Raw genomic sequence first — 25352 nt, 5'->3', positions numbered from 1 at the left:
TTTTTGTGGGTTGTCTGGAACTGGATAAAATTGGTTTTTTTCAGGTTTATTGAAAGGGAGTTAATACTAAACCAACCCAGAACTTCTTTAAGGATATCATTGACCTCAGATTCTAAGTCAGTAGTTGACACATCATCCACCACAATGCTCGTATCATCAGCGAACATTGTAAATTTACACTGCTTATTGATGGATAAAGGCAGGTCATTAACATATATGAGGAACAGCAAGGGCCCAAGCACTGATCCCTGTGGCACTCCCTGCTGCACAATTCCCCACTCAGAGTCCACTATATATTGTGATACACTATCTGAAACATCTAGAATAGTCTTCTGCTTCCTATTTTCGAGGTACGATTTTAACCAGTTTCCTACAGGTCCTGTAATTCCATAATGACAGGCCTTCTTGAGGAGTATCTGGTGATCTACACAGTCGAACGCCTTTGATAGGTCGCATAGGACACCAATTGGCAGCCTCTTTCTGTTTATAGACACTAGAACATCATTTGTGAATGAGAAAATTGCGTTATCTATTGAAACTCCCGTTTGAAAACCAAACTGCTGACTGTTAATGATGTTCAGGTCACCAAGGTGTGCCACAAGCCTGTTGTACAGAGCTTTTTCTAGGACTTTTGAAAATATTGTTAATAGAGAGATAGGGCGATAGTTTGACACATTTGTAGCATCCCCTGCTTTGTACAGGGGCCTGACAACAGCGTATTTCATTCTGTCTGGAAACACTCCTTGTTGCATGGATGTGTTGCAGATGTGAGCCAAAACTTCGGTCACTTCACTACAGCAAGCCTTCAACAGCTTGCTTGAAATATCGTCGATACCAGCAGAATGTTTATTTTCAAAGACTGTATGATTTTTTTGATTTCATTGGCAGTAATGGAGGCACACTTTTTTGACTGAAAGGCTCTGGAAAATTATTTTTCATTATACAGGCAGCTTTATCTACAGAACCATGGCAACCTATCTGTGTTGGGACAGTTAAAAAATGTTGGTTAAAGATTTCAGCAATTTCCTCACTATTAGTTATCTCTGAGTTGTCAACAGTTAAAACAATATTTTTGTCTTTGGTGTAGTTTACAGTCCCTTTTTCTCTCTTTATCACATTCCAGATTGTTTTAATTTTATTTTCAGAATTAGTAATTTCAGATGCTATACACATACTTTTAGAGTTTTTAATTACTTTGGCAAGAATTTTACAGTAGAGTTTATAATGTTTTAGCTGAGCAGGGTTGTTAGAAGTCTTTGATGCTATGTAGAGTTGTCTTTTTCTCTGACACGAAGCTATAATGCCCTTAGTGAGCCATGGTTTTTTTTGCAGACCTAGCAGGTTGGACTCTGTATGACTTTTTTGGAAATACACTTTCAAAGGTACCTGCTATCTCATTTGTGAATAAATTGTATTTTGAATTAGCAGTTTCTGCTAGATAAACAGGTGTCCAGTCAGTATGCTGAAGACATGATCTGAACGTTTGAATAGCTTCCTCACTTATTTTCCTTACTGTTTTCCATCTAGGTGAGGTGTCACTCAGAGGAATTCCCAAACTGTTGAAAGTAACTCGTTGTCCGTCATGGTCAGACAGACCATTTATAACCATTTCAATATTAATATGGTTGACTTTACTCTGATCAACAAAAACGTTGTCAATGAGAGTACTGGAAGAGGTTGTGGTTCTGGTGGGCGAGCTAACCACGGGAACAAGGTTGTACGTGCACATGAGATTTTCAAACTCCACCTTGCAGGGAGAATTAACCAAGAAATCTATGTTAAAATCCCCAACAACTACCGTGCCCCTATTTTTTCTACTTAAGTACAACAAAAGAGTATCTAATTGTTTAACAAACACTTTAAAATTACCAGATGGTGCCCTGTAAACTGCCACAACTGTTAATCTAGAGGCAGTGTCTGGCACCTCTATAGCACATACTTCAAAATGTAGCTCAAAGCAGAATCTTTGTACATCTATTGCCGTGAACAAGACATTGTTTTTTACATATACAGCTACTCCTCCTTTGTCCATATAGTTCCTGCAATAAGACGTTGCCAAAACATAGTTGGGAATAGGGACCACTTCAATACCAGCAGTGATGTGGTGTTCTGTTAGACACAGAATGTGGGCACTGTTTATACCTTTTGTGTCTTCTATATTTGCTGTGAACTGATCCAGCTTGCAGTATAGGCCTCTTATGTTCTGATGAAACACTGTTAACTTTTGTTTGTCTTTAATTGTAAAGCTGCTTGAGTGAACTTTCGTTTGTGTATTAATTACTTGTTGCAGATTTTTGTTACTGTACCAAATCCTGCTAGAGTTGGCCCAGTTCACTAGTTTCCCTCGTTAGTTAGGGCTATGACTGGTCTGCTTTCATGATCGTTATTGTTTAGGCCTATTATTTCATGGAAAGCTTTTCCAATGTCTGCTGCTAGTTTATTTTTGCCAAACTGATTTAGATGTAGTCCATGCTTTGTGAAGCAGTGTCTCTCATACCTGTCTGTATCCAGTAGTGTCACATTCGTAAACTTAGTGCAAAAGTGTTTCAGTTTACTATTCGTTAGGCGAATTTCTCTGTTCACACAAGACCAGTCTGCCAGGTCGTATCTCGTGGGCACAGTTGTTAGTATTATGTTTGTATGCTGTAATAACTGCAGCAATACGAGTAGCTTTTTAATGAAAGTGTTGGCCTCGTTGCAATAAACATCGTTTGCTCCTGCGATTATCGCAACACAGTCTTTTTCCGTGAATTTGGCACATTCTGTGTGTATGTCTTCTACCACATTCACGAATTTTGCTCCTGGTTTAACAATTGCTGATATACACGAACCATCTTGAGCAGAGTTCGACATGCATGTCGAAATATTGCGAGCATGACTGTCTCCAAATATTTTTACGTTATTTTTCCGTTGTGTTTGTTTACGTACGCGATCGGAACTTTTTGTTACGCAACCACGCGTTGTTTTAGCAGTTACGAGTGGGATCATGCGCATGCGCAGTTTAGTAGTATCTTCTTCTGCTTCTGGCTACAGAAACGTGGCTGTTGGATGTGTAAGCAGTCGCAGCAAAAAAAAAAAAAAAAAAAAAAAAAAAGGTGGGGGGGGCAGCTACGTGCTACTGGGAAAAATTTTACTGGCGCGCCCAAGCTGCAAGTTGCGCAACAGCCCTGGATCAGGAGTGGGGGCAAATTCATATAAACCTTGTTTTTCACAAAGTGCCGAGTATCCAGCGCACGTTGGTCTATCGATTATTCGTATGACTTTGAAACGTCTTCCTGTCGGTTTTTGAACATTGTTGAATACATTCTAAGTTGATTTCTGAATGAATCATCAGTTGATTTGTGAATGCATGCATAGTGTACGTGATGTCTCTGTCAGTCGAATCCTTGTCACATTTAGAAATAAACTTTCCTGCAGACAAAAGGGGCTATACAAGCTGAGCAGAGTATAGCCGAACGAAAGAAAGCCAACCACTGTCTGATTATGTGGTTGATTGGGTTTGTGAATGATGAGCATTGTTACGATTACCAGCGAATCCATAGATTCAGACTACCAGAGTGCGAATAAACGACTAACAGGAATAACAGGTAAGAAAGATTACATATTATCTTCTCGGTGTATCCAAGAAAATGTAATTTTGACAGAAAATTTTTGGCCACATCGCTATACTAGCAAGGGCCAGTTGTACAATCTCCAGCAAGCAGCTGCTTTAAGGTCTGTTCTGGAAGTAGCGAGGAAAACGCGTCGTACGAACACGTAACAATACCTAACCGGAGAATAACTGCGGGATAACTAAACTGGTGATTCTGGCAGAGTTAGTGAAGTTAACCGGCGAATAAGCTTTGACATTGGCAGGAATAGATACAAAATTAGTGATGACAACATTGTTTGTTAGAACGAGGAAGGAGAAGAAACGGGGACATCACACAAATTATGGAAGCATAAGACGATTCCAAATTGATATAAAAATTTTGCGCTACTACTTTTCAATCTCATGCTTAAGAAACTGGAGCGTATGAATGAAGTGTAAAACTATTTCCTAATGTAAAGCTTTATGCTTGTAGTAGGCCTAATAGGCATTTGATATTGGTACTTTGTGGATTATATTCTGCCGTGTTATAAAAATGACCATTTCTGCCAAAACATTCTCGTTTATTTGTCATGTGTTAAAATTGCTGCAGTATTATAAAGGCCTATTTTGTTTTATCTCGCAGACAGTTACAAAATATAGGTAATCAGAGAAACCACACCAGTCTTGGGCCTATTTGTAATTACAGCTTTTTCAGTATTAGACAACGACATTTTGATTTTTCATGTAGCAAAACGTTTGACGAACTTTGATGAGGTAACAGATCCTTTTGCAGAAAGGAAAGCATGCTATGTAAAGCTGTAGCAAGATTAGAGAGAAAAAAATTCTAGGAGCTAAGGATTGAAGAAATGTGTACTGTCTTGCTTGTCTCTTCTCTTTACTGGTTTTATGTATCCTATACTTAATTTTATGTCACACAAAGCAGCAGGTTGTTATCTAAAAGGGAATAAAGAGTGCAAGTTTTCTGAAGAGTTAAAAAAAAAAAAAAAAAAAAAAGGGGGGGGGGGGGCAGGATGTCAAACTGGCCTACTGGAAGCAGGAGAGGCACCGTAGGACATTGTAATTTCCACTGTCCTGAATATAGTTTGATGGCATCCAGTACAAAATATACGCGTTTCAGTTCCACAGACCGAAATACAGTGACATGCGATAGAAGAATGCTGTGTGAAGAGGTGTGGCGCTGCACTTTGGCACACTTAAGAGGAGATAACATATCTTACAATTCCTCCGACAAGTATGTTTTATGTATTAGAGTCTTCAGAAAGATGTGCACTACAAAATGATCATATTTTTGAAAATTCAATTTTTTTTTAAATATAAAATGTCCTATCTCAAACGCTCGAGGGACGCCACTATCTACTATTGCCCCAGTTCGGAAATATTGTAGATACGGGTCTGATGCGCAGAGCAGTCTGAGTTATAATAGGGAAGCGGGTAGTCTCCATGTGACCTGTGTTTACATTTAGTGATTTGGCTGTTTCCTCTTTGTCTACTGCACTCACGTCAAATGAAAACGAAATTGATTTCTTTGGCCGGGAGCTATCATGTCAATTAAAATACATTCACATAATTATGGAAGGCCAAAATACGTTATTAGTTTCAGATTTTATTTTATTTCCGCATTTCTGACAGTCAAGCATTAATTGCCATGCAGAACAATGAAGTTATTTTTATCGGTTTTCTGAAGAAATGTTCTTTTATTAATCTTTTCCGCTGAGGCACTCAGTGTATTTGAAACAAAGGGTTTAATTTCAAACTATTGGCTAGTTTCAACTGTTCGGTGCATTTCAAGTTTACGTTTTCATCTTCTAGTACATATGGCATTATGCCGTAACAAAGAACCAGACATGAAATAACAAAATACTGGTACCCAAGGAAATTTACATCCCAAAACCACATTGAAAAGCTTAATATCAGGTCGATGCCTACTTCACTGGGAATCTGGGACTTGTTTAAAAATCAGCTCTTTGATGACGAGCCACTTGGAAGAATTTATAGCCCAAAAGATCACAATTTTATGTCGTTATTAAAAAATTTACTGTCACATTTGTGTGATATATCTTAAAATGTAATACGTGCATAAAAGACCAACATTATATGTGAAAGCTTAGGTTCTCTTGCAGCGTATTGGCCTTAGAGACCAATTTTATATGTGAAAGCTTTGTTTTTCTTGTAGCAACATTACATATATTAATGTAAACCTTTAACTTTTCCTGTTCGTGTGTTCGCGCTACTTAACAGTGATGTTGCTATTGGCTGACTACACCACGTGTCCGAAGCTCTGAATATCCGCTGTCATCAGCTGGCGAGATCACGTGACATGAGCTATGACTGGCTTACAAATACACATCGCAACCTCGATTTCAATGCTTCGGAAAGTAACATGCGGTGTTTGGGTGGGATTCGAATTTATACTTTCGTAATACGAAAATATGCAGCGTACATGTTACTGCACATCAAACATCTTTCCAAAACGTGTTTCGTTTTCTAAAGCGCCTCAAAATTCTACGCCCATGTATAAAACCATAACCATTCAAAGTATTGATAAGTTATACAGTTCTGAGAGAAAATATACTGTCAATTAACAGGGAAAAACTATGTTTCCATCCTGGAGAAAGTGTATTTTTAACCGGGAAATCCGGGAATTTTTCTTCCTTGTCTGCGTATACATCCTGTAAATTTCATGAAGTGTGGATAGACACTAACTTACAATGGAATATTCACAGAGAAAAGCTGCTAAAGAAATTGAGCAGTCTGTACTATGGTTTTCAGATTCTTAGTCAATCTGTGATCTCTCAACACTAAAAACAGTTTATTTTGCTTTAGTATACTCAATTCTCTCTTATGGAATCCCACTGCATAAGTCGGTGTTTTCTTCCTTGTCCGCGTATACATCCTGTAAATTCCTTGAAGTGTGGATAGACACTAACTTACAATGGAATATTCACAGAGAAAAGCTGCTAAAGAAATTGAGCAGTCTGTACTATGGTTTTCAGATTCTTAGTCAATCTGTGATCTCTCAACACTAAAAACAGTTTATTTTGCTTTAGTATACTCAATTCTCTCTTCTGGAATCCCACTGCGTATGTCGGTGTTTGGTAAAATTTTTGTGGTGCAAAAAAGGCTCCTGAAGTTAATATAATAATGGTTTATTTGTCCATAATGACTTTTACAGTCGTGGACATAGTCAGTCAGTACATACATGAACAATAATAATAGTTTAGTAGTAGAAATAAAGTACACACAACATTAAAAATCCTTGATGGAGTACAAACATTTAGCAATTAACAGCTGCTTTAATTTTATTTTAAATATGTTTCCTTTTAACATTTTTATGGTATTTGGCAATCTGTTGTAAAAAAATCTTCCAGCGGAAAATGGATTATGATTGGTTGCTTTTTTATTTCTTCCTTGTTGTATAACTATGGATATCACTATTTATTATACTGTGCTCCATATTTTCTTTTACAGACAGTATAGTCCTTAGAACATATGAATACACTGTCAGTACATTATACTTAATGAAGTATTCTTTACAGGATTGACGTTTACTAATATTCGCTATTATCCTAATTGCTCTCTTCTGGGCTCTAAAAGCCCTATCCATGTATACTGTTGGTGCCCCGCCCCAAATCTCAATACCGTATTGTAGGTGGGAGTGTATAATACCAAAATAGATTTGTCTTAAGACTGGTGACGCTATTATGCTAGAAAGGCGTTTTAGCAGGTAGGTATTACACGAGATTTTTTTACACATGTAGCTGATGTGCTCCTTCCATGTAAGATGTTCATAAACTATAATACCCAGGAATTTATGTTTATCAATTGTTTCAATTGATAACTCTGGCTCAGTATCCACTTGTCTTGATTTGTAATTTAGCATAAACTCCATTAGAATTGTCTTTTCCTTATTTAATGCCGATTTATTTTTAGTCACATATTCTGTGATGAGGCTAGTGTTCTTCATATTATTTTGCACTGTTAGCTGTTTTGTAGGGCCCCAGCTTATGAAGGAGGTGTCGTCGGCATAATTCACAAGGTCTGCATTTTTTGGAATTATTATATCATTGATGTACGCAATGAACAGAAAAGGCCCAACAATACTTCCCTGAATTTTATAAGATGATTTTACTGTTTATATAAGTCCCCCAGTTGTATGATACAACTTAACACATTGTCTCCTGTCAGCAAGGTACGATCTTAACAAATATAATGCCACTCCTCTGACCCCATAAGTTTCTAACTTATGTAGAAGAATGGAGTGATTTACAGTATCAAAAGCCTTAGCTAGGTCTAGAAAGGTGCCAATAACTTGGTTTCCATCATCAAGTTTATTCAATACTGCTTGAGTAAATGTGGGTATGGCTGTTATTGTAGACTTGCCCTTCCTGAAACCGTGTTGAGAACTTTTCAATATATTGTGCTTAGAGAAAAATGATTCCACTTGATCAAAAAATAGCCTTTCCAACAACTTACTAAGTTCTTATGTCAATGAAATAGGCCTATAAGTTTGTACATCAGTAGTTTTTCCCATTGTATGCACTGGTCTTATTTCAGTGACTTTTTAACAAATCAGGAAATGACCCCTGTCTGAAAAAGCTGCTTATTAAATGTTGCAGTGGCTTTATTAACTCATTACTGCATTATTTCAGAAATTTGGCTAAGATGTCATCCCAGCCACTGGATGTACTTGCTTTTAAGTTGGAAATGGTTCTCAGGATTTCCTGTTCTGTAACACACCTCAGGAAGAACGAATGACTGACATTACTGGGATTTAGCACCTGCGGTGGGTTGATCACATCCTCCTTACTCATCTTACTAAATTGATCTATGAATCTCTCGCATACTTCTTTTGGGTCACTAACCAATTTTTCATTGCCCCTTATTATTACCGTATTTACTCGAATCTAAGCCGCACTTTTTTCCGGTTTTTTAAATCCAAAAAACCACCTGCGGCTTAGAATCGAGCGTGTAGTAAGCGGAAGTTCTCAAAAATGTTGGTAGGTGCCGCCACAACTAACTTCTGCCATCGAATATATGTAGCGCTACACAGGCATGCTTTGCCGGCACAAAGAAAAATACTGGCGCCAAAATCTCTGCGCCAGTAAATAAATTTAAAAAAAGGATGGAAGACGAGCTTTTTTCTCCGCCCCGAGTTTCGACCACTGCATTTTCATACATTATTCAACGAAGTAAATACAAATTCCGTATTGTTCATCTTCGAATGTAGAGGCATTTCAATGTACTACGAATATCCGACTGGCAAGACTGTTTGGGATGTTTGTCAATATGGCCAACTCTACGTTCTGAATTTTTTCCTACCTGTGAGAAGAGATGGTTGCTAATAGGAACTTTTATGAATTGTGAATCACATGCAGTATTCTCGTTACCATAAGAATAATACGAATATAAACATTTCGCCATGTATTCTTTCGTGTGTGCTGCAATCTCATTTAAATCCTGTCTGCCTAATAAACTACGAAACTGGAGTGAGACAACAGCAAACGTGGAAGAATATACATATCATGTCATGTTTATATTCGTGTTATTCTTATTCCTAATAGTGGAACAGTCAGAAATGAAGCACGGCAATTGACTAGATTTTTAAATCTAAAATGACTAATTTCTGTGCAGAATGTAATGTACTAAAGAGGCGTCTGCAAAGATTTTCAAACGGAGAAAAATTTTCACTAAACTCTCATTCAGAACATCTTCTATCATACGCAGTCTATTATTCGGTTCTTGTTGATCATTATCAAAGAAAGCAGCAGTGTAAGTAACAACAAATAGTAGTCTCTTGCCATTGTTACGCTAATGAGACGATTCCTCTTTTTTTTAATTTGTAAGCAGCGGTAGCGCGCACAAAAGCAAGCCTTGCTGCGAGCGGCGAAAGGCCGTAAACACTCATTATCAGATGCGACAAACAATGCATGACACAGTACAGTAATGCATTTTCAGCTTAGAGTGACTTAAACACCTATAACAAAGAGAATGGCACTTATCAGATCAAAGAAAAATAAGCAATCAATTCAAACCAGAAGAAGCACGTGAAAAAGGAAGGGTATCCGTATAAATACGGACGGAGCGCCTGACGCTTAGCAATGGCTACCTGGTAAAGCCTAACTGCTAAGCTTATGACTCGAACCAAACTACTATAGCTGAATCGTAATTCATTTGACTTAAATTGTGTCTCATATTACAATGGACCAACTTTGTTTCGATTTGGAGGTGCGGCCTAAAACTTTTCTCTCCCCTTGAATTTCGAGTCTCAAATTTTAGTTAAGGCTTAGATTCGGGAAATTTTTTTCCTTGATTTTGAGTCTCATTTTTCAGGTGCGGCTTAGATTCAAGTGCGGCCTAGATACGAGTAAATACGGTATGTTGTTACACAATGCCTTGTCATTCCCCCCCCCCACTTTCCTTCTTTACTATATTCCACGCTGTTTTGCTAACATTACAGGATTGACTCATCTGTTCTGCATACTTCTGTGCCTTTGATGTCTTAAGTGCTTCCCTATAGGTTTTTCTACAGGTTTTGTATTTAGACTGAAAGTACTGCAGTTTGGTGTCTTTAAAAAGAATATATAGATCATTCATGTCATTCTTTAATTTCATCACATTAGGGGAGAGTTTAAGATTCCTGGAACTGTCAGTTTTCTTTAGTATTTTGACCCTTGGGCATACTTGATTTAGATAATGGGTTAATGTTGTATAAAATATTTCCCACTTTTCATTAATGTCTTCTGTTGCATATAGGCCTACCTGATACCAGTTTGTGTGTGCCAGTTTTTCCTTTAATGCATGATAGTCAAGCTTTCTTTTATAAGTAAATTGTTCCTTATGAGATACTATTTCTTTGTCAGTGTGAAGCTCTAGGACTAATGCACTGTGATCTGAAATGTGGTTCTCAACAGTTCCAACTACAAGGTCCTCCTTACTTAAGTTTGTAATAACATGGTCAATACATGTCTGAGAGTCACCTGTAATTCTTGTTGGTGTTGAATTCATGTGGTTGTAATTATAGGACTGTAATATATCAATATATCTAAGGTACTTACACTATTAGTTAAGGAGTCAATGTTCACATCCCCTACTATTATAGTCTGTTTTTTATGAGGTGAGAGTTTATCAGTAAGTTCCTCTAAATGGCAAAAGAATTCTTCCATGTTACTGTTAGGGGATCTGTACAGGCTAGCTATTATTAAACTGCTATATCTGAGCTTTATTCTTATGGTAGCTATTTCAGAGACCATCTTACATGCAAGTTTATCTATCCAATCAATTTTTTCACACTGGACATTATTTTTGACATAAATACCAGAACCACCACCTTTATGTTGTTCCCTACAATAGACACTGACAATTTTATAACTACTTAAATTAATGCTGCGTAATTCTTCAGTTTTGCACCCTAGTTCATTCACAAGATAAATATGAGGGCTACTAACACTTAGAAATTCGTCAATTTGTTCAATTTTATTGGTAATATATTGGACATTTTGCGATGTTATTTTGATTTTACTGTGATTTGCGATGTCAAGTACTTCGCCCTCACATATGTATGGTGAAGGCTGAGTTAGTCAAAAAAAGTTTCTGTCGGACTTCTTTCAGTTGTTAACAAACTGTTTTTATATATTTAAGGTTTTCATTTCGATTCTTTCTTTTATGATTAAATTTAATTTTTCACACAAATAGCGTTTACCTGCATAATTTGAGTGCAATCCGTGGGATGTGTGTTGACTTCTATCCAACTTTCCTATGTCTAGAATAGAACAATTTCCATAGTTTGAACATAGTGCCTTAATTCTAATATTCGTTTTTCGTATTTCCTTGTTTACGCACGAGTTGTAGATCAGATCGTGCCGATGCGGAACAGTAGCGACAATTGTATTTTTCTGCTTACTTTCTTCAAGGAAGTTCTTCAGGGCTTCAATGCAGATATCAGCGTCTTCTATAACGTTTTTTGTTATCGCGCCGGGTTTCACAACACTACTCACTTGAAGATGATTGCTAATGTCATTTAGGATTTCCACGAGATTTCTTCCATGACTATCTGAGAGTAGAAGCACATGCACTTCAGAGTTTGTTTCATACTACAAGAATTATACAGTTCGTTGCGGGAGTCACTAACTTCATTGCAATGTTTATATTCATTCTGTGAACTGTATCCGTTTTCATTATTAATTGACATTATTCCGTTTGTTTTTAGGAGTTCATTACACTTCGTTTTGGCAATTTTCAAAGGTTCCTTACAATTTTTAACTGAGGATCTCGTATTGTATCTTACTTTCGTACTTTTCACAGTGTTTCTTTCAAGTTTGCATTTACTATGTTCTTTACAAGTTCTGTAGATTTACAGTGAGCACTTGTTGAGAGTACACTATACCTATTTTTATCAATAACATTTTGTTCACTTGCTACAATTGATGCTCTTTTTGCTTTTTCAGCACTTACTTGTTTCCAGTCTTGCAATTTAGGTTTACTTGTCTGAGATACAGGAACATGTGTTGTCTGTGGCTTTTGCAGCACAGAATTTTCATTTGTTAGGCGGGAAATTTCACGTTTTAATGCATCCATTGTGAACTGTAGACTTAACATGCGCTCTTTTAACTTCGTAATTTCTCCGTTGCAATCACTACAAGGTCGCTTTTTTACCACTCCACTGTAACTTTTGTTCACTTTATCATCACATACAACTTCACTTGACGCCATCTTGGAAGTCCATGTGTCTCCACATACCTCCACTAACTTTATTTTCAGTGAACTGAAAAATACTGCTGTTCCCTGCATTTATATATTAGAAACAGTGGCCTTTGTTAATCAGAATCTGTATTTGTTTGAGACCAATAAATGTTTTCATGTTCATAATACTAGTTGTTGTGCAGACATTCATGTAAATAGCCAAAGACTGCCCAAAAGCCTGCTTGGTATTAGAAATATGGGAAGTGAGCTTTATAATAAACTACCCCTCTCAGTTACAGAAAGTAGAAATGCATATAGGAATAAATAAAAAAAGTATGTTAATGGAATAGTACATAATTGGACTGAGTTGTTCTATTATGATTTTTTTGCTAATTTGCAGTTAATCAAGATTTTAACTGTAAATCTAGTCTAATGGCTGTGCTGTGCTCAGTTATTAGTGAATTCTCTTAAACAAGCTAGTCTGTTTAGCAATACTGTATAAGTTATAGTTAAAAGCTTGTATCACATAAAGTGAATTATGTTCTAAAAAATTCGGTTTATCCAATATCCCTACATATCTTGTACATGTAGGATTTGATGCACCAAATAAATAAATAAATAAATAAATAAATTAGATAAAAAATTTTCTCTTCATCATTAATTGTTTATCCACACTAGTAGTTAACAAGATTCTGTTTTAATTGCCTTAGATAAGTAATACAATTATCTTGATGGTAGCATATAGAAGCATTTCACCATACTTGCATCAAACTTAGTGTGCTTTGATTTGTTCCACAACCCTGGAGGTTTTCTTTCATGATGGAACATGCAGAATACAACTTGTGAGTGAATTAAAGTTGGTTTGGATGCTGTCGAACCACAGAATGGACAAAGTGGACATAATAAAAGTCAGTGAGATATCTAATGACATAGCTGAAGAAAATTATTCAACTGGAAGAAACACAAAGTATGCTTTGAGGAGATGGACTCATTCCAAAGTCAGTACCTCAGTAATACCATAAATATGAAATGGAGTCATGCAAGCATAGCATGACCAATGAATAGCAGCTAGTAGTCCACAGTGTGAAAATTCCAAGGCCATCCAGTGAGAAAGTTGTACTGTATAACAGTCAGTTAAGACAAAGTCTGAATGACAGTTTTGTACGTATAGTGCCAGTTTCAGAATAAATGTATCAAACGGCTACAAGTTATTGTTTCCTTTTCAAGTGTAGAGGAACATGTTGTGAGAGGGAAGAGTTGGAGACAGTTGACTCTCATAGGCAGTTGCAAAGAGTTAACTGATTCTGTCACTAATTCTAAAACAGTAGCAGAAAAGCAGGAGAAATATTGGTTGGGTTGGCTAGTTGGTTGTGAGTTGAGGGACTAAAGAGCAGTGGAAATACAGTGAGAATTGCAATACAGAGACAGAGTGAGGAAGTGGCAGAGTGGAAGGGTGGTGCAGCAGCGTAGTGGCAGCTGAGAAAGGGGCAGAGAGGCTCTTCGCAGTATGGGGAGCAGTGGTCTAGCTCCAGAATGGGGGAGTGGAAATGTGGTGAAACAAGAGAGTGACAGTGGCACAGCAGAAAAGCAGCGAAGTGAAATATGGCAGAGTGGGAAGTGGCACAGTGAGAGAATGTTGTGGAGCAGTTAAGCAGCTGAGTGGTGGAGTAAGAAAGCAGGACAGAGGTAATGTGGGAATTGGAGTGCAGCAGGTTGGCAGTGGGAGAATGGCAATGTAAGACTGGGAGAGGGGCAGATGGGTGGAGTAGGAGTCTAGTAGTAGAGTGAAAGAATGAAACAGCAGAACCCAAGATGTTAGAGTGGCACAATTACAGAGCAAAAGACTGTGTAAGAGAAGAGCAAAGGCAGTGCTTGATTTGTGACGATGTGCACCAGCACACTGTGCCGGTAGCTCTGATGAAAAAAAAATCAGAACAGTGCTGCAGTTGAAGCAATGTAAAACAAATGTTGTATTCATACTTTTAAAATGATCATTAAAGTGTTAAAATAACATTCTAAGCAGTCTAAACTTCAAAACATCCCCTGGAGCATTGCAGTGCTGGAACCTCATTTTTTAAAAATCAAGCACTGAGCAAAGGTATAGGTTAATAAAAGACAAACAGATTGTACAAACTTAATATGTATAGACTGTATTAACAATAATCTCTCTCTACACTGTTCAATAAAATTCATGATCATTACAGTTAAATTGAAGCAAGTAAATTAATAATAAAGTTGCCACTTCCTGAGTTGTATGAGAAAACTACTATTTACATCCTAGTGGTAGCTTAATATTTACTTGAGTACAGTGGATTTTGTGTGTAGTTGGGTGGATTTTGTGTGTAGTTGGGAACATACACCAGAACTAGTCTTGTCTTATACTATGACTTAGTAGTACATAATTCCGATGAAATTTATTTCTGTTATAAACAACAAAAACCACTAAGGGGTTAATGTATAGAGGTTAGTCTAAGAACTATAAGATCCATAAAAAGGCCAGTGCAAGATGTCTGGTTATCTACTTTACACAGTTACCTTATTACTCACTTCTGCCGTAAATACTTTATTTATTTTAGATGCACTTTCCCAGAAGATAATTCTGTAAGACAACAAGAAGTGAAAACATGCAAAATAGGACAACATTCTTGTGTTTAGGTTAATACAACGTGTGATGCTTCCAAGAAGAGAAAATGAAATTCTTGACTAGTTTTTCTATGTGCTGACTTCATTTTAACATGTTACTCAACCATACCCCAAAGAATTTTACACAGAATATCTCATTTGGTGTGTGACCCACTAATTCTACTTGTGGTGCTAGTGGGTCATTTCTGTTTGTTTAAATCAGTATATTATGAGTCTTTGTGAGATGAATTACTTAAAAAAAGTAACTGAAACCAGCAGTAGGCTTACTGCTGCCTTCATCTGAGCTGTGTCTGGTGAGACTGAGTCGGGAGACTTGATGAGCATGCTTGTATCAGCAGCAACCATTATAATTTTTGAACCGTCCTTTAAACTCACTGGAATATTATTTATGTAGATTAAGAACATGAGCAAGCTCAGTATTGATCACTGCAGGAGCCAACATATTATGTTCCCCCATTGTGAGGTTGGTTTCACGTTTGTGACACAGTTTGTCAATGTAACAATTTGCTTTGTGTTATGAAAGTAGTACTCCATCCATTGAAGATGGATGTCATTTGTGCTGTAACAGTAATTTTCCAAATCGAATTCTGTGATCCAGACAATTGAACCTGGCATGGTCACAAAATGTACTAACAGGGTCATTTTTCTCATTTAGCTTTGCCAGGGACTCGAAGGAGTGAAATAGGTCTGTAGTTAGAGGAGGATTGTTTATCTTCTGCTTTATTGGTGGGTGTTACTACCACGATTTCTATGTGTCAGGAAATATACTCTGAGTCATTGGTTGATTATAAAGACAGCTTAAGGCTAATCAAAGCAAGCTAGACAGTATTTGAATATTCTGCTAGAAACACTTATCACTGCCAGCTGAATTACTACATTTTGTCATTTCATGAATGTTGCAATCTATTTACATATTCATACATTCATTTAGGTATCATTTCACAATGATACAGAATCTGTCATTGTAATATGAGTACAATGAAAATAATTAGATTCTACATACGTACACACTAAATATATAAGTATGTTTATGAGGATAGGAGAGGTGGTAGGCCGTGGCATTGCTGAAGCAACAACCCTGGAATTTGCCTTAAGTGTTTTATGAAAACTACAGAAAACCTAAATCAGGATGGCCAAACAGAGCTTACTCCATCCTCTCAAATATTAAGTCTGTGTTTTAACAACTGCACTACCTCATTCAATCGGCAAGCTCCTTAGGGGTTGTATTTTGGAAACTAATGTCTGTTCATAGTACTTACAAGTAAATTTACAGCACATGTTTATTAATGGGTGCAATATTTGGTTCCATAATGAGGAAATTATCTTCGAATCTGACGGCCAGTGATTGCAATATGTTGTCATTTCTGCTACCGCTATTTTCAAAGGGCTCAATTTCATTTCCAACTTCTTTTACCTTATTCTTGGATGTGTTTAATTTCTCAGTCATAGTGTTTTGGTTTTTTAAATAATTGATTGGAATATTTTACAATGCTGCTGGTAATGGAATTTCCTCTCTTGACTGTGGATTGTCCCCTGAATAAGGTGGACTCCCTCTTCCTAGCAAAAGATATGTAAATCTTAGTAATTATCCATTCCTTGTCCTTGCTTCTATTCAATTTAGCTTTGTTTATTTTAGGAAAAATGAGACTCGAAAGTGCCCTGTGAATATGTTTATGAAAGAGTAAAATTTTTTAGATGTCCATACATTTACTCCATAATTGTTTTTTGTGGTTGATAATAAGAGTATGAGACAATAATAGTTAGATAAATTGTGAATTTCACAACCACAATACTGTAATTATTACATATTAAATAAAAAATAGAATACTTCATGTAACAATAAGTACAAAATGTAACCACGGAGGATAATGTAGCAGATACTGAGGCAGGTATCCATCAACTTCCACAGCAGTCTGCTGATGTAATTACGATGGAAACAGCTAGGATTTTACGTACATATAAGCCACCTAACAATAATTTGTCGCAGGCACAAAGGAAGGCGCTGAGAGACATCGACGCAGATAGAAACATTATTGTTCTTACTGCAGATAAGGGTAATTCCACCGTTATATTGAAGAATGAGGACTATCATGGAAAGATCAATGATATTTTGGTTCCCTCCAACTACATAAAACTTCAGAAGGATCCGCCTATGAAGATTTTAAAAATAACCAATCGACTGGTGAAAACATCTTCATTCTCCTTCGATGATAAGAAGCTGCTTTGTAAAACAGAAGAATACCCACCTAGACTCTAGGGATTACCCAAAATGCATAAACCTGAGGTTCCTTTGAGGTCAATTGTCAGCGTAGTAGGCTTTCCCACCCACGAGTTAGCTAGACATCTTATGTTGGTAGGAATGACAGTCATATTAAAAATTCATCTCATTTCATTGACAAGTTAAGGAAAATGAGTGTTGACCCAGATATCCTCATTAGTTTTCATATTGTGTCGCTATTTACTGTGATTCTGGTAAACGAAGCTGTTTCATGCATAGCGGATATTTTTCCTACTGATATTGTGGCATTATTCCGACACTGCCTCATCACAACCTGCTTTCAATATAATAGTGACTTTTATGAACAGATGGACGGAGTGGCTATGGGCAGTCTTCTCAGTCCTGTGGTGGCTAACTTGTTTATGGAGACTTTTGAGCAACGGGCATTGCAGACTGCCAGTAAGAGACCAACCAGATGGTATCGCTGTGTCAATGACACTTTCATAATGTGGACACATGGAGCGGTGGAGATGAATGCCTTCCTGACACATCTAAACAGCATTAATCCAAAAATCAATGTACTGTGTGTCTGTGATTAAACAACAGGGCAGAACAGTGGGCCTTACGGTGTATAGAAAGGCCACTGATCTTTATCTGCATGAAGATTCAAACCACCAACATAGACAAAAAAGAGCTATAATAAAAACCTTGGTAGACAAGGCATACAAAATGTGTGAACCTGTTTATTTAAAAGATGAGATTGAACACCTACAGTCGACTTTTGTGAAGAATGGCTATTCTAGCAGAGAGATAGATCAGGCACCTCGCTCTAGGCAGAGAATCAGAAGCAACGATGCACAACAGTTGCCCAATGGCAAGGTTTTTCTTCTGCTCATTAGTAAGGTCACAGATCGCATTGGAAAAGTGTTAATCAAGTATAGGGTGGAAACTATTTTCAGACCCACCAGGAAAAATGAAAGAATCTTTAAGGTCGGCAAAAGATGCACGACATCCTTTGGCTACACCAGGTTATATAAAACTCCTTGTAGTTGCGGACAGGTTTATATCGGTACCACAAAGAGAAGTGTTAACACCCATCTTGGTGAACATAAGAGGATCTGCCACCTGGGTCACACAGATAAATCAGCCATAGCAGAACATATTTACCAGGAAGGTAATCATGAGATAAAATGCAGTGAGACAAGTGTCATATCTAAAACCTCATTATTATGTGCGCATTTATTGAGAGGCTATAAAGATTGATAAACACCGTAATAATTTTAACAGGAAAGGGGAAGGCGTTAAACTTCATAAAATTTGGATGTCAGCGTTGCACTGGAAGTGTGACAATCGATTACATTTAATTGAGAATGCTGACATTACCAGAGACAGTCTCATAGCCGACGCCACTTGCTGGACAGTGGTGCCCTCTGTACTGCCTATCCCTCTGTACTGCCTGTATCATCAGTGTTTCCTGGAGTTCTCTCTGCAGTTTGGCACTTTGCCTCGGAGGATGTCTCCCACAGTCGGAAACGAAACGTCCAAGTTTTATACATCGACCACAGCCTATCAGCCCGGAAGTTTTAAGTGAAGACAATCTCGGCTGTGAAAGCCTACATTGTATGACCACAACAATAATTTCCATGTAGTCTACGCATACTAGACTTGGACCAGGAAGGAGATTTACATACTGGTGAAGGAGTCTATAACAAGTTGCCGGAGGGAATGAGACAGGAAATTGGAAATCCTTAATATTTAAAACTTAAATGAAACCATACTTTATTAAATACTCCTATAATTTATCAGGATATTTTGAATCCATGCAGTCAATTACAGTTACCACAGATGCCCATAATAAGAAATCTTGACTGGCTCATAATAAGAAATCTTGACTGGCTCATAATAAGAAATCTTGAAAGGCTCATAGTGTAATGTGAAAATTACATAAATGCTTAGTTTTTTAGTATTTGTGAATAAAAATAGCACCTGAGTAGTGTAAGAGGAACAGCAGTGCCATTTATAAAAGTAACTGATGTTTTGCTTACAAGCTGTTCTAGAAGTAAGTCCCATAATTATAAATGTGTGTGACTTAGCATTAATTGTATTTGTTTTTTAGTATATGTTCCATAGGTAGCCTAAAGTGGCTGCTTCTGTCAGTTAACATATAATTTGACTCATTCCATACACCTGAAGGCTCTCCTTCATGTTGGGATTTATGGATTAATCAGTGCAACACATCCAGTGGCAATTGAATTTCTAGGGATAGAGATCTTTGTGAATGAGAAATTACAACTGTTTGAACAAAATACTATTGTTTAGTTATTTTATGGCTCGCAAGAGTTTGAAGGTAGGTCCAATAATTCACAAGTATAAACCACATGCATTCAGAGGATTTCTTTATTTAATTATTTACATAGTAATAGTACCACCACACAATTATACCACTTCTTTATTTCAGCAAATTTCGCCCCAGATTGTGTCACATAAGTGACATCAGTTTCCACAAGCCAGTTGATGTTGGATCACTTCTTCGAATGAACTCCTTGGTATGTATGTAATTATACAACACTTTAAAAACTTAAATCTAGTTTCTACATTCTTCTTCTTCTGTTCTAGAACGTCATTCCATTCGTCCCTGTCCAGTGTCTTGTGGCTCCATCCTCTGACACCAATAATTTGTAAGTCTTCTTGTATGTCATCCAAGATCAAAGCCTTGCGAGAAACCTATGCAAGATTGCAGAAAGCTAATGATGTGTACACCATTCAGTGCCCCCACATATTGTCTATCATACAACCACTACATTGGCTGCTAATGGCAACAGGGGGCAAGACTGGAGGTATCCAATGATGAGCACAGCATGAGGCTACAGTGCATAGTTGAACTGCTTAGTTGACGAGTGACTCACAACAGTGCTGCAGGACTAGTGGTGTTAATACAAAGCAGAACAATGGCAATTGTAAATAAAACAAACATTGCATTATATCTACAACAACAGTTGCCGAAGGTGACATTTCGTCAGAGAGGAATCCAAGAAATTTTGCAGAGTGAGAAAGAAGTGGCAGATAAAATATTAGTGTTTCGCATTGAGGCAGTGGAGTGTGTGGTGTCATGTACATGAGGAGTACAATGACGACGATACATGCTTAAAAACTGAAAGTGATACTGAAACAGGTGTTGAGTCATGTAGTTCATCATCCTTGTCAGGCAGCGAGTCACAAATCCCATCTCCAGTGAAACATAGTAAAGGACCATTGTTATCCGAGGAATACCAAACATAATTACGTACATAGGTCATCTGCAGCACAGTAAAAAAAAAAAATTTTACAAACAGATTTCGAATAAGTTCACAGCAGTATGACCGTGTAGTGCATAAGAAGAACTATGTGTATTCAAGGAAGGACAAGGTGCACTTGTTACAAAATATGGTGTTTGCGTGTTTCAAGGATTCATGGTACAGTTGACAGGATGTGCTTCATAGACACAGACTATGTCACACACACCAAATTGCACATGGTATAGATTATAGTGATTTCAAGAGAAGCAGTGAATGGTTAAATAACTTCAAACAGTGCAACAAAATTTGAAGACATAAGATAACGAAATTCCAAACAAAGCATCAACTTGATGATGCATAGCAAACTGCAAAATTGGCCTGAACATCTGTAGGTGAGGTAAACAAACTTATCCATCATTCAGTAACGAATTTGTTTTCAACTCCAACTAATCAGGATTTGAAGAGGAAATACAGATGAAAGGAACACTGGAAATTAGAGGTACTAAGAAGTTGTATCAAGATCAGCTAACATTAATGCCTTAATGCATTCATGTACAACTATGTCAGCTGTTCATCTGGGTGGTAAATTGGCTGAAAAGTTATTTATTGTGCTGTGAGAAGTTGGAGGTGCTCTGTCCCCTACTGTTCTTATCATGTGTGAGATCTTGCAAGAGCAGTAGGCAATATTTACATCACAGCAAAGAAGAGTGGTAAAATGGGCTTAAGAGAACTACAACTATGGTATGAGCACTGCTTTTGGCCAATAGCCATTCAAAATAACTTGTTTTTGCTTGATTCCTAGTCTGTTTATTAACTCCTTTAGAGCACACTATGCCTCCTAAAAAGTGTGTGACACTATAATTCATACCACCTATGGACAAACTCAGCATCTGGATGTTAGTTTTTTCCATGCCTATAAAACATATTATTGCCCTATCCACAGCTACAATTTAAAGGATAGCCAATTTCACAATAAGTTCCACAAGAGGCTGTTTCACATTCAGGTGAATGCCATCACATTCCATCAGTTCTCATCACCCCATTACGCCAATATGATCCTATATGCAACCGTTAAGATTGGATACCTAGCTGAATGTCCTGCATGGTTTGGAACTCCTAAGCCTTCAATCTTGATGGTGCGAATCTTTGTGATCACTGTGGATGTCGATGTGCCACTTTATTTCCATACTATTAACAATCTGGGATGTTGCCAGTATTCCCAGATAGGCAAATTCACTAACAGATTCTGTTTGCACCTAGTCAATTTCTAACATTGCATTTAGTTCTGGCCATATTATTTGTATGTATTTGGTTTTATTGATACTGTGCCAGTGCCAGTGATTCTGTTCTTGCAATAATATCCACATCATCTGCATGGGTCAGAACCTATGCCATTCTATTGTATATTGTACCTGTTGTGTTGATTTGAGCTGTCCTTATTACCTTATCTAGTGACATGTTGAAAAGCATATGTGAAAGTGCATCCTCTTGCCTAAGTCCACAGTTAGTTTCAAAGTTTTGGTGTTAAATTTCCTTGTATCCATACTTTATATACAGATTTTCCCTTAGTCAAACTTACGAGGCATATTACATGTTATGGTGTGCCCAATTCGTTCATGGCTTCAATAAGTTTATTTCTTCTTATGGAATCATATCTGCTTTAAATTCAATGTATGTATGATGTGTTTCTGTATTGTATTCCCTTTTTTCCAATATCTGCCTCAAGGAGGATATTTTGTCAATAGTTAATTTACCAGATCTAAAGCCCTTCTGATATCTCCCAGTTGCTTTTTCTGCAAAAGGTTTTTTCATTGATACAAAGTAGAGAGGAAAATATTTTATGTATTGTGTTTAACAATGTACTTCCCCTACAGTTCATACATTCCAGGATGTCCCCTTTCTTATGTATAGCATATATTATGCCGATATTCCAATCATATGGGATGACTTTTTGCGTCCCTATATCTGAGATCTGGGCATGCATGTATCTAACTAGATGTTCTCCATTTAATAAGTTCAGCTGGCATGTTGTCACTGCCAGGTGACTGACTGTTGGCTAATTTCTTTAATGGTAGCCAAATCTCTTGAATCAAGGGCATCCCATTTTCCTCTTCTTCCATTTCTTGGTCTTCAGTTAGTTCCAGTGCTTCCGCATTCCCCAAGTATAATACTTCTTTAAAGTATTATGCCCAACAATGTAACACTCCTTCCTGTGATGCTATAGTTTACCTTTTTTCCCCTATACTGCTGTTGTTTCTGGATGGAATTCCTTTCTAAGGTTATTGAGTTTAGTAAGTGTTTCAATGATCTGCAAGTGTCTTAACTCCTCACACTATTCATCATACAATTCATTCCTTCTGGTTTATTGTTCCATACCAATCACTCCCTCTGCAACATCCTGTATTTAATTTCTGGTTGCATTCCACTGCTCTTATACGTTTTGACTATAGTTGTGCATGATTCCTGTCAATCTGTTTTCCTAATTAAAAGCTAGGTCTTCAGCCTTCCTTAGGTCCTTATGTTCTGAGATATTATACTGATTTCGTCTTTCTCCTTTAACTTTATGTGCATTTGACATGCTGTCTCTGAATTTTGCTATGAGGAGGTAATGATCAATGTCCATATTAAGCACATATGAAACTATGGCAGTCTAGCACATCAGAGCAATGCCTGGTAGCTATTAATATATGATCAGTTAGGTTCCATATATTGTTGTCTGGTGACACTCGGATCATTTTATGTATATTCTTATGCTGGACCCACATGCTAGAAACTGTTAAGTAAAATTTATCAGGCAGAGTCCATTATCATTACTCTCTTTATTGAGGCTGTATTTCCCCAGTGGTAGGGGAAAAGACCTGTTCCTACCGTCCAGTAGCATTAATATCTCCTATCACCATTTTTATATCACTTTTTGGAAACTGTTGATAAGCTTGCTCCAGCTCCTCATAGAAGGTCTCCTCTTCTGCTGTCTTCTCCTCAGTAGGGGCATGTGCATTTAGGATACTATAGTTAAAGAATTTCTCTTTAATCACATGTAATATATCCTTGGACTTATTGCTTTAAATCCTATCACTAGTTGTACAGTACTATGACTGACTATAAATCTCACACCAAAAATGCGTTCACTATTGTGGCCTCTGTAGTACATAGTACACTATTGTCTTTGGAAGGTACACTGTCCAGTCCATCTTATCTCTTGCAAGCTCATGATACCCACCTTGTATGTTTCCACTGTTTAGGCTTCCAAGGGTTCCAGTTCCATATAATACCAGTACATTCCATGATCCAATTATCATGTTCTTGTTACTTTTCCATGTCTTTGCCTTGGGGCCTGTCTGGCAGTATTTTGTGAGATATCGTAATAAGACTTTTTTCTGGGTGTGGGTTATCTGTCCATAGCCCAACCCCCTGTACTTCAGAGAATCATTACTCCTACCCCCATCTGTTCTGAATCTGTTTCCCACTGGGGTTGGCGACACAATCTTCGACGGGGTTGCTCACGTTCCTACCAATTTAGGAAATTTCTCTTTTGTTTGGTGTTTAACAGAAGTCACAGAAAGCTATTTTAATTCACATTTGCTTATTAGAATGAGCAGACATAAGATTTCAGGCTTATAGTAGCTATCTGATAATGTGTACTGGCACTTGATGTAACAGTTAATGTTTATGAAATTGACAGTTCTCTGACACTGCTGATTTGCTACAACTGTATATTACTGTTGTGATATTTTATTACTTCTTGCTTTCATTTAAGTGCAGTGAAACATCCTTGTTATTATATGGAACAATGAAAGTTCTCTGCTATCCAACTTTTGGACACATACTAGTTGTCACTTAAGGCATTTCGTGAAGTTTTTATGGTTGTTGTCCATCATCATTTTTTCTTATATTAAATATGCATAAAACACAGTTGTTTTACTAACTAATTGTCATATATTTGTATCAGTAACTAAATATTATTTTAATAGTGCTTCTTCTCTCACACTGAAACTGTGGTTCAACAATTTTGAAAGGATAATGCAAAGAAATCAATGCTGAAACTTGTTTGCTCCATTGTTTTCTCTTTGTGTATTGAAGAAGGACAAATTTAAAGGTATTCAGGGTTTTCAGAAAATGTTGCTCTATATTAAAATACACAGATTGTACATAGTATAGTTCACATCCCTTTTTCTCCCATCCCATACTGCTCTCCCTTTCTCTCCTCCCTCCCTCCCTCCCCCTCCGACCTTGCTTTCATCTTCATCTAATTTATGCTTTTATTTTCATCTAATTTATGTACCACATTATTGTACCAAAAATAAAAATAAATCATTCTTCCAGGTTACATATACAGAATGCAATTATGTGCAGATAACAGTTTATGCAGAAGTGTTTGACCCTCGTGGAGGGCAGCAAAATACAACTAATGTGTTTCATTACACGTATGAAATGCCTGAAGAAGTGCCACAGATAATTCCAAAATCCTATCAGGGTAAGTATTCTCACTATAAAAGGACTACTGGATATGTCTAATTTGGACATTTATAAATCCAGTCGGACACAGATAACTTCCATTGTCTTTTACTCCTATAGGCTTATTTTGTAATCATTAATTAAAGTGCATTCAGGGAATGGGGGAGGGCAGAAGAATAGGAAAATGGCTTCATCAATAGGAAGAAGTGGTCATTGTTACGATGTTAGATTATACAAGAAGTGTTTGAAAAGTCCATGCAAAAATAAAAACTACGTACGTGTTTGGGGTAAACCTTTTTTATTTTTTGACATAGTCTCCTTTTAGACTTATACGCTTCGTCCAACACTGTACTAATTTGATGATCCCTTCCGAATAATAGGAATTGTCCAAGTCTGCAAAATAGCTATTAGTTGGTGCAATCACCTCCTCGTTTGAATAAAATCTTTGTCCCGCCAGCCATTTCTTCAAATTGGGGAACAAATAATAGTC

The 25352-nt window shown here is 37.1% G+C and overlaps 1 protein-coding gene across 1 annotated transcript in view; it reads left to right on the top strand.

The window, feature by feature from the left end:
- LOC126162410 (acyl-coenzyme A thioesterase 9, mitochondrial-like) overlaps positions 1 to 25352 on the top strand; it is a 90741-nt gene that overhangs the window by 62322 nt on the left and 3067 nt on the right. Inside the window, exons 9-10 of the mRNA XM_049918906.1 lie at positions 19591 to 19678; positions 24731 to 24881. Of these exons, the coding sequence (XP_049774863.1) occupies positions 19591 to 19678; positions 24731 to 24881 (239 nt within the window). The remainder of the gene's footprint in view (positions 1 to 19590; positions 19679 to 24730; positions 24882 to 25352) is intronic.

This window comes from Schistocerca cancellata, chromosome 2 (assembly GCF_023864275.1).
Source record: "Schistocerca cancellata isolate TAMUIC-IGC-003103 chromosome 2, iqSchCanc2.1, whole genome shotgun sequence".
Taxonomy (NCBI): Eukaryota; Metazoa; Arthropoda; class Insecta; order Orthoptera; family Acrididae; genus Schistocerca; species Schistocerca cancellata.
This window is presented reverse-complemented; position numbering and strand designations above follow the sequence as displayed.